Genomic DNA, 10,613 nt, shown 5'->3' on the forward strand with positions numbered 1-10,613 from the left:
TTTAGAAATTTTCTAAGAAATAATAATAGGAGGGCAAGAAATAGAAACACTGCTGATTCTAGGAATGTTAAGAAGAATGACACTGCTAAAAACAATAATGCTAAAAAATCTAAAGATAAAGAGGTTAATCTTCAAATAATTCTTTAGGACAACAGTGTTATGGTTGTCAGGGTTATGGTCATATGAAAACTAAGTGTCCAACCTTCTTGAAGTCAAAAGGTAAGGCTATGGCTGTTACTTTGAGTGATGATGAAGTTTCTGATAATGAGTCTGAAAGTTATCAAGAAGGGAATTTCATGGCTTTCACTGCTATTGTTGAAGTAAGTGAAATTGAGACTGCTGATAAGAACTCTTTTGATGAGGAACTCTCTGAGAATGCAGATTTGTAGGGAGCTTATAACAAGCTTTGCAAGATAGCAGCTAAAGATGCTATGAGTGTTGAATTAGGTCTAAAAAAGATAAACACTCCTGAACAAGAAAAGAAGAATTTTCTGCTAAAGTTGTTTGATGCTAATGAACTCTTGAACTCTATTAAGATTGAGAACATGTCTTTGCTTGAAAAAGTTAAAAGTTTAGAATTAGAATTATCTATTTCTAGAGAACAAATAGATAGAACTTCTACCTCTAAACTAGATGAGATGTTGCATGTTCAAAAGTCTGTCTCTGATTAGACTGGTCTAGGGTTTGTTGAGAATGGATCTACAATTGGAGTGAATACTCCTAAGTTTGTACCTGCTACATCATCTTCTGTTGTTCATCAAACTCTTTCCAATGTTAAGGTTCATAATGTAGTATCTCCTGCTTCTAGAAGAACTAGAGTAGATCTGAGTGTGTCTGAATCTAAAAAGTCAAATCAATCTGGAAGCAAGAAAAACCACAAACCTTAGTGGTTCTGTCACTTTTGTGGTAGAGTTGGGCATACTAGACCAAATTGCTTTAAGTTGCAAGCTTTAAAGCAATCTCCCAAACAAAAAGTGCATGTGCCAAAAGCACAAAATCTTGTTGCACTTATTCATGAGTTGGTAAAGGTTCTTAACCTTTATACCAATACTGGAGCTGAAATTAAGACAAATCCCAACTCCAAGTTTGCATCTAAAGGGTTTGGATGCAAAAAACTCAATCTCAGTAAGTCTGTTTGACATGGTCCTTGTGTTAATTCTTTCTATCTTTTGTGACCAAAATTTTTTTTCTTTAGGATTGCATTTGCATAACATTCATACATTTCATTCTAGGTTTCTTTTATTTTATGTTTTTCAGTTTTTTAAAAAAAAAAAAAAAAAAAAAAAAAGAAGATCAGAAAATAAAAAATAAAAAAGTTTTTGTATTATGCATCTTCAAGATGTGTAATTGAGGTTGGCCTATGAAATTTGCATTTCATGACTGTGTACCTTGTTTAACTTTGATGAGCTTTATTTTTTCTACACTTTGCTAGTTTGTGCTATGTAGTGCTTATATTGTGTGAGTTGTTTATAGTTTTTAAACACATGCTCTTGATTTTGAAGTCACATTCTTTTGATTGTAAGGACTGAAAAAATCCTAGGAGAAAGGTATAAATAACTATCTCACCACTGTTACTCACCAATCATGAACACATGTGTGCAAAACATAAAAGCCGTGCTCGGTAAGGTGTAGCACTTGCACAACAAAATTCTTAAGGTATTATTGTATATTAGTTAAAAGAAACAAAATAAAACAAAACAAAACAAAAAGAAAAATATTCTTCAAAAAAAAAAAATTTGCATGGTTGCAAGCATGTTTTCTAGGAGATGTGGAAGTTATATGATGTAACTCTTTAGGTGATAGTCACTTTAAAACTTATGTGATGGATAATGTAGAAAGTGTGTTTATTCTCTTATTACATGTACCACCATGTGAGTATCTCATGCACTAGCTAGTTGCACACACCACAAGCAAATCTTTGTTAAACATTGTACATGTAATTGAGTGTTATGTTTTGTGGCTTACCAAAATTAAATTTCTTGAAGTGTTTAATGCATTTTGGGGAGTGAGAAAAGATAAGAGTTAGGAAATTTGTTAAAGTTGAATTTCTATTTGAAAATTTTGGTTTTGAAGTCATGAACATTCATGTCATATCATAAAAATAGTTTTTCAAATGATTTTGCAAAAAAAAAAATTCTAGAATTTTTCAAAATTTCTGTCTCTTTGAAATTCAACCGATCGAATTGTGAAGGGGAAAAATGGCTTTTTCTTTTAAAAGTCTTGGGTTCCCTCGATTCCTGCCTAATTCCTCTTGACCAATTGAGCCTGTTTTCATGTGATTTTCGATTCCTGCTCGATTCCTCTCGATCGATTGAATCTCAGATTTTAAAAATAAAAAGGAATTAGATCTGAGTTTTTCAAAAGTTCTTTTTTTGTCTATTTCTTCGATTCCTCTCATGATCCCTCTTCTCAATTTTTTTTTTGGTCATTTTTGTGGTCTAAGCTTCAAAGGTTTTCTTCATCTAATTAAGGTAAGACTATTTCAACCTTCATTTTTCATCTTTTTACATGTTTACATGCATTTTTCATGATTTTTTTTTTTTTTTTTTTAAGTTTTCGCACATTAGAGTTTTTGATGAAAATAGGGTTTTTGATCAATTTTAAACCTTGGGTTTTTGTTCATGCATCACTTAAACATGTTTCACATGCTTTAATTTGAAAATTTTTGAGTATACTTGAGAATTTTGAAATTAGGGTTCTAAGTTCTTGAGAATTTGGGAGTTTTTGTGAAATTGGGCAAAATTGAGTGAAATTGGCTTCTGATATTGATGAATTGAGTTATTATAACTTGTAGTTTACTTGTTAATGTGTTCAATTTGTCAATATAAGGATTTTTTAGAATTGATTGGTTTTCAAATTGGGGATTTTCTAAAATTCTTGAAATTTCCTTTGTCAATTTTATCAAATTGTGATGATTTTGGACTGTTTAAAGGCATTAGATCATGCATCATATAAGTTTAACTGTAATGCATCATATAGTTTTCAAATTGCATGTTATCTTGTCTCTAATCCTTTTTATGCAGTCTGCCTTTGGTCTTTTTGTTGTTTTTGTTCTTGTTTCTAATTCTTAGTCATGGCTCCTAAGGTTAGGAAGTTCAAAACTAGAGCAAATAGGAACCTAGAGTCTTCCTATTCTCGTTCTGCTCATTTTGACAATGTTAGGTTTCTCACTGATAAGTGTGAAGACACTTATGAGACCTAGACCAAATACAGGTCTATCTGGGATGAAAGGGATATAGTTTTGAGTGAGCTAGACCTTTCTATTCATAAGAAATTCGTGTCTAGGAATTGGGTTTCCTTGTGTGAGGTGTCTAATCCTCTTCCTGCTGCTTTGATTAGAGAGTTTTACCCTAATCTTTCTGTGTATTCTGAGGCCACAGGTGGTCATTACTTGACTTCTTGGATTAGAGGTCACGAATTCACAACTAATAAGCAAAGAATGTCTGAAGCTTTAAGAGTGCCTATTGTACGTAAACCCACATACCCATACATTGACTTTCTTGCTGTTGATGACATGATGTCACTTCTTTGTGGTTGTCTTGTTTCTTGGGTTTTTGAACCAAGAATCAATCCTTGTGAGTTCACTGAGCTTAATTCTTTATACTTAAGAATTACATGTCATAACATCTATCTAATTTCACATGTTCATATAGTTCCTATAGAGAGATCTGCTTTTCTTTATGCTTTTGTAATTGATGGTTCTATGTGTTTTCCTTCCATGTTTATTCAAACCATTGTTGACATTTCTAGGAGTAAGGGTAAGAGTCAGAAGTTGTTCTTTCCTATGTTCATTTTTAGGACTTTAAAGTTTTTAGTGTTATTTGGTTTTCCTCCTCTAGAGTTACTACACATTACTGCCCCTATAGGAGCCACCAATCTTAGACAAAGACAGGCACAAATGAAGAGTGCTAAGCCAAGCACTAGCACTTCTAAGAGACCACAAGGTGATGTTGCTACTACCTCTGGTGCTATGCTTGTTGGTGAAGAGGCGTTTGTGGATCCGACTGCTGCTGTGGATCCTACTGGTGGTGCTGAGGATGTTGATCCTACTGTTACTCCTCCACTTTCACCCCATGCTATGATGCAGTCCATCATGACTACTTAGGCTGCTCATGGACAGTTGCTTGATGAGCTGTTGACGAAGGTTGCCTCTTTGAGAGCTGATTTTCCAAATTACAGGAGTTCTTTTCCACCTCCTCCACCCTTTGAGAATTGATTTTGCCTTTGGCAATGTGTAACAAAAAGAGGGAGTAGATTTAGGACTTTTTGTACATAGGGGGAGTAGACTTATTTTGTTTAGGGGGAGTTTTGATCTATTTACATATCAGTTTTTTTTTCATGTATTTTGTTTATTTATCTTTGCGTTTATTTATTTATTATGTCTTTGATTCACAAACATTGTTATGATTATTGATTATGATAGTTAATGATGATGAGATTATTCATTTTGATGTGTTCACTATCTATTTATGTGTTTTGTAAATTCAAAGTCTAAATTTTGTTTTAGTATGTTCTACTGTATTTTCCACACATGCGTTTATGGTTTGTTTTCAGTGTTTCAGGAATTTACAGGTTAATTCTTTCTACAACTGCTATCTATTCTAGCAACTAATAGTTAATAGTTGTATAAGATTTGTATTAGGGCAACCATTTGTATTTGAGCTGGTAATTGATTTAAGCATTACATATTGTATGTGTGTTTTGTCACAGATTGCCGAAGGGGGGAGATTGTTAGGTTCTAAAAATTTAGAATTAAATATTGTTAGGACATATGTGATTCAATGTTAGGAACATATGTCACTATTTTATGTAACTGGCTAATCTTTTGACAAAACGCACTTTACTTGTAATTGGGTAGATCTAGGATGTGTTTAATGCTTCAAGAAACCTTGTTTCAAGTTCAAGTGTTAAAGCCATGCAAGTTTGTCCAAGAATCAAGTGAGAAAGTGCTGTTTATTAAAGCTCAACAGTTATATCTATCGAGGTTTAAAAAGCTATGAAGCCCAAAGCTTGACAGTTATCTTGATAGATACCCTATCTATCGAGATTTATGAAGTTCAAATTTTCAGTTCTGATTTTCATCAAATCCGTGAATGTATGTTTGGGCTTTCTTTTCTTACAATCCTAAACATATATAAGGATTATTTTAAGGGCAACCATTTGTATTTGAGCTGGTAATTGATTTAAGCATTACATATTGTATGTGTGTTTTGTCGCAGATTGCCGAAGGGGGGAGATTATTAGGTTCTAAAAATTTAGAATTAAATATTGTTAGGACATATGTGATTCAATGTTAGGAACATATGTCACTATTTTATGTAATTGGCTAATCCTTTGACAAAACGCACTTTACTTGTAATTGGGTAGATCTAGGATGTGTTTAATACTTCAAGAAATCTTGTTTCAAGTTCAAGTGTTAAAGCTATGCAAGTTTGTCCAAGAATCAAGTGAGAAAGTGTTGTTTATTAAAGCTCAACAGTTATATCTATCGAGGTTTAAAAAGCTGTGAAGCCCAAAGCTTGATAGTTATCTTGATAGATACCCTATCTATCGAGATTAATGAAGTTCAAATTTTCAGTTCTGATTTTCATCAAATTCGTGAATGTATATTTGGGCTTTCTTTTCTTACAACCCTAAACATATATAATGATTATTTTAAGGGCCATAAAAGGTGACACAAGTTGCATAAAAGCATAATTCCATAAGTGTGAAGAAAAGTGTGACCGGAAACCTAGTTTGCCCTAGTTCTTGAAAAAGCTGCTATGTTTATGCATCATAGGGTTTTGTGACCAAGCATCTTCATGATCTTCATCATGTGATGAACTGAAGAACTTTGCAGCCAACATCCTTCTCAAGTTGGTGATTAAGTCGCGTACTGGGATCCGTGCAATTGGTTAGTCACGTACTGAGAGTCGTGCATTGAAAGAAGAATTGTCACTATAGAATAAGTCCAATTGGGTATTGAGGTAAGGGTTCAACTGTAGGTTGGTATAAGGTACTAGGATTCTTTTACTTGTAATCGCTTGTTGTGATAATAGTGGATTCTCAAGAGTGGTGACCTTAAAATCATCCGGTGGGGTTTTTGCCATGTAGGTTTTCCCCATTCGTAAACAAATCACCGTGTCAATTTATTTTCCGCTACATACTTTAGTTAATTGGTGATTTTTTTGCTGCCACGTACAATTGCATGTTAATTTGATTAATTAATAAACTTAACGAATTAATCAAGTAATTCATCACAAAGGGTCAATACGTTTTTAGCCTATCAAATATTTAGAATCATTATTGTATTGTGTTGGCAAACCGAGATCAAAACATGTCTAGTCTTGGTGTTTAGACAATGCTTAAATAAGGGTGTTTCAAGTTTTGAAGTCCAGTTGTTTCCAGAGAAGAAAAGTGAGGTTTTTCCTTTCTCGACCGATTGAGAATTAGGCTCAACCGATCGAAAGTCGCAGGCACAGTTTTTCTGCAAATTTTTAAACAGATCTAAGCCGGTGAAAATGTTTAGGGTTTCACTTAAACTTCTCCACATATAAAAGGGAAACCCTAACCATGTTTTGAGAGAGCAAAAGAAGACTTGTGTGTAACTCTTTGTGAGATTTGAGAGGTTCTGTACCTTCTAACTACACAAGAATCTACCGGAGTCAAAACTACAATCAAGCGTAGGTAGAACTAGTTGCTGCATCAAGATCAACAAGTGAAGGTGATCTGAAACCTTTGAGTGGAGTCTCAAAGTTATGAGCAAGGGTGCTTGTGTTGCTGTAAATCCAAGAAGAGAAGGAGTCCGTGAATTCGAAGCTTGCACGTGGTCGTGTCAGTAAGTTACTACATGAGGTAGCATTAGATTTAGGGTTAAATCTTTTGTAAAAACTTCAATTCTCTTATAGTGGATTTGGTTTACCTTGAGGATAGCTAGGTCAAATTCTCCTTAGGTTTTTACCTTGAAACGGTTAATTTCATTGGTTTTCTAGAGTAATCATATCGTGATGTTATTTACTTTTTCGCATTTTTGCATTATATAATTTATTTGTATTTAACCTAGATCTGATAATTAATCTAAATAATCACTTGATAAATAAATTAGGTTAAACAATCTTTTAAAGGGGTCTAAACAAACTCTCAAGTTGGAAAATTATGTATCAACTTCCCTTATTTAACTTGACGTGAGATAGAGGAAAACAATTTTATCTTATACCAAGTTAAATAAAGAAAGTTAAAGAGGTCATTTTCTTTTTACCCATTTTATTTTCCAATACTACCAAAAAAAAAAAAGAAACCTATCTTCAAATAAGGTTTACATAGAAACAAAATCTGTCATTTCTTTGTTAGGGTTATTTTTATTATATTAAGAATGAAGTTTAACTCCAAAAAGGTTTCCATAAGAATAAAAGACGTAAAAGCTGTTATTTCTTTATTAGAGTTATTATTATTATATTAAGAATAAAATTTAGCTACAAATTTTGTATCTGAACTTTACCGATTGTTGTTTACTTCACCATCGTATTTATAACAAAAATAATAAATAGGCTCCTGCTCTTCCCGTCAACTCATTCACTGTCCTGTTGGAAATAAAAAACCCACTGATTTTATTTATTTATTGATACAAGAAATCTATTTCCATTGCTCTTTCTTTCTTCAGACTTCACCTTCGCAGAAAGTCGCATAATCAGAAGCTGCTGCCAGGTGAGTGCTTTTATTCCCCGATCTTCATGTGGGTTTTCCTGTGAAATTTTGATTGTTTGTTTGTTTGTGTCTTCAGAACTTGCTTTGAGAAACATTGGTATTGGGAGTTGAAATTGTGGAAACATATAGGAGTAGTCTTTGTTTAGTAGAAGCATAGGGTATGATTTTTGTACTAGGAACAAAACCGAGTGAAAAAAGAAAGAAAGAAAGAAAGAAGTTATATACTATGAGAAACATTGGTATTGTGAGTTGAAATTCTGAAAAATTATATACAGGAGTACCCTTTTACTTAGTAAAAGCATAGGGTATGATTTTCGTATTAGGAACAAAACCCAGTGAAAACAAAAAAGAATCAAGTTTTATTCAATGAAAATGGGAAACCACTACTTTATCATGCACTGGAAACATTCTAAAGAGTCAAAGCTTTTTTAAAGCCTACAATACTTTTCTTAACTGGGTTCGACTCCTAATGTTGCAGCCCTTCTCCAAGAATGGAATTTAAACTTTCTAAAGAGGAAAATTCTATCAAAACCTCAAACCATATATTTCCTCATTTTCACTCTCTATGCCAATGTTTTCATATAAAAACATATATTTTATTTTACTTAATTGCAAGCCTAGTCACATTAATCTAACCAAACAACACAATTCTCTAAACTTACATCCCAAAATCTAACTCTCATCAATCCAACCTGACCCAAAATAAAGAAGAAGAATAGGGTATGGAAATATTAGTGCTTTACTATTTTTTGTTGTTGTTGTTGTTGTTGTTGTTTTTTTTTTTTTTTTTTTTTTTTTTTTTTTTTTTTTTAATTGTTTTACAAACAATATGTACATTGTGATCAATTGATCCATAATAAATGCGGCAAATCCTTTGGCAATGTGCATGTAAAAGAAGCTAGTAAGGATGTTTTCCACTATTTAAAATTAAATTATCTGTTATAAGTTTTATTATAGTCCATTTTGAATACTAACTTGCTAGATTAGGTACCCATTGTTGTCACTGCCTGAAGGCTTTCTTTTTTGATTTTGGATTACTCGAGTTCAGTTCCCCAATTTATATGGGTGAAAATTTTTAATTCTTCAGTGAAACATACATAATTTTGATAATGCTTGATTATGATTTCTTAGATTTTGATGATGCTGTGCGTGATTGGAAATCTTTGAAAGCTATGATTGTGATTCATATAAATATACAATCATTTGCTCCTTTTGGTTTAGGGCTTCGGTAGATACTCTGTTTCCATAGCTACTAAAGTGTTAGAGGTCTGCATTTGTTTATTTATTTTATTTATCTCTTTGCTGGTTTGTTTGTTCTATGAAGTTCTTAGATTTACAATGTAATAATTCATATATCTAAAAAATTTGAGCTATTACTATAAAATTTAGCATAGCCAATTATGAAACTCAAGCAATGGTCTACATGGAGCAATTTAGGTCAAGCACGGAAATTCATTATGAACTCTAAAATTAAGATTATTTTTGGTTCCTCGAAAAGCATATTTTGTGGAGCTTTGTAGAATTTTGGAGAGTATATCAAGTTCTCTTCTTTGACATCTAATGTTTGAATACAGAAATTGTTGAGCACTGATGAAGGAAAAAAAGAAAAAGCCAAGAAAATGTTGAGTTGTGACCTCCCAGAAGATTTGGTAGTGGAAATCCTATCATCGTTGCCAGTGAAATCCTTGATGCGATTCAAGTGCGTATGCAAATCCTGGCATGCTCTTATAAGAAACCATTCTTTTATCACCCAGCACCACAAATGGGCCACTTCTAACAATCAAGGGTGTGGTGTTGTCTTTAAGTATTTGTTTCGCCAGAGACACACATGTGTCTCATTGCTCTCTGATGATACTCTAGAGGTTTCCAGCAATATTGATATATCGCCATTCTTCCCAGAGGAGATTGACATGCTAGTAATTGATGGTCCATGCAATGGAATATTTTTTCTGTATGGTATTTCCTCGGAGCGTTACTATGGTGAGGAAATAGTCTTGTGGAACCCTGCCACAAGAGAGTCAAAGGTGCTTCCCATAATAAAGCAACGTCCACAATATAGCTCCCCTTATGTAACCTTCAATTTTGGCTTTGGAATTGATCCCAAGAAGAATGATTTGAAGGTGGTGAGGATTGTGGACTTTTGGCAGCGCAAGCCACTCCAATTTGAGGTATACAACCTTAGTACTGATTCTTGGAGGGTAATTGATGGATCTGTTAACCAACTTTATGGCTTTGAATTTGCCAAGTTTCCATCATACCTAAATGGATTTTATCATTGGAAGGCAAGCAGGTTCATGATTTCGTTTGACATGAGTAATGAGGTTTTTCAAGAAACGCCGCTTCCTCCCATAATTGAAGATCCTTTCTCAACCAATGCAATTGCTATTATCAATGATTCTGTATCCTTGATTGTACAATATTTTGATGTGGATATCAGCTGGTATGATGTATGGGTTATGAGTGAAACTGGTGTTGAAAGGACTTGGACAAAGAAATTCAAGATCAGCCCCCATCCCGATTTTGATAGAATGTTGGAATTTAGGGAGGATGGGTTGGTTCTTTTTCAATATAGCGATGGTTGGCTGGTAGTGTACGACCGCAAAACACAAGAAGTAAGGAATATTGCAAAATATGAGATCAGTGACCTTAGTCACTCTTTCGCTGTTAGTTACACAGAGACGCTAGTTTTTTTAAACGAGGGGAATGTTGTTGAGTAACAAAAGTACAAAACAGTTCATAATATGGCTATGGAGAATATTTCAGGCCATTGAGGTGAGTGCATAGCCTGATGGCCCTGTATTGTGTGTGCTTTTGATATGGTATTTTTTGTTTTTGTTTTTACGCTTATTAGTTTTGGATTGGTTCTGAATTTTTTATTTATGAAATTCTAATAAAAGTAATTAAAAAAAGTGTTATATTGAAGGTTTCAA

At 33.4% G+C, this 10,613-nt stretch overlaps 1 protein-coding gene across 1 annotated transcript; it reads left to right on the forward strand.

Moving 5' to 3' along the window:
* Positions 1 to 7,552: 7,552 nt before the first annotated feature.
* Positions 7,553 to 10,613, forward strand: LOC126717314 (F-box/kelch-repeat protein At3g23880-like). Its single transcript, XM_050418906.1, has 2 exons — positions 7,553 to 7,683; positions 9,258 to 10,613. Exon 2 carries the CDS (start codon positions 9,303 to 9,305, stop codon positions 10,398 to 10,400), a length of 1,098 nt encoding a protein of 365 aa, XP_050274863.1. The 5' UTR covers positions 7,553 to 7,683; positions 9,258 to 9,302; the 3' UTR covers positions 10,401 to 10,613.

Source organism: Quercus robur, chromosome 3, assembly GCF_932294415.1.
Source record: "Quercus robur chromosome 3, dhQueRobu3.1, whole genome shotgun sequence".
NCBI classification, from domain to species: domain Eukaryota; kingdom Viridiplantae; phylum Streptophyta; class Magnoliopsida; order Fagales; family Fagaceae; genus Quercus; species Quercus robur.

Bases quoted from the DNA above. Each gene is read 5' to 3' on its own strand.
- LOC126717314 (XM_050418906.1), top strand. From the start codon at position 9,303: ATGTTGAGTTGTGACCTCCCAGAAGATTTGGTAGTGGAAATCCTATCA.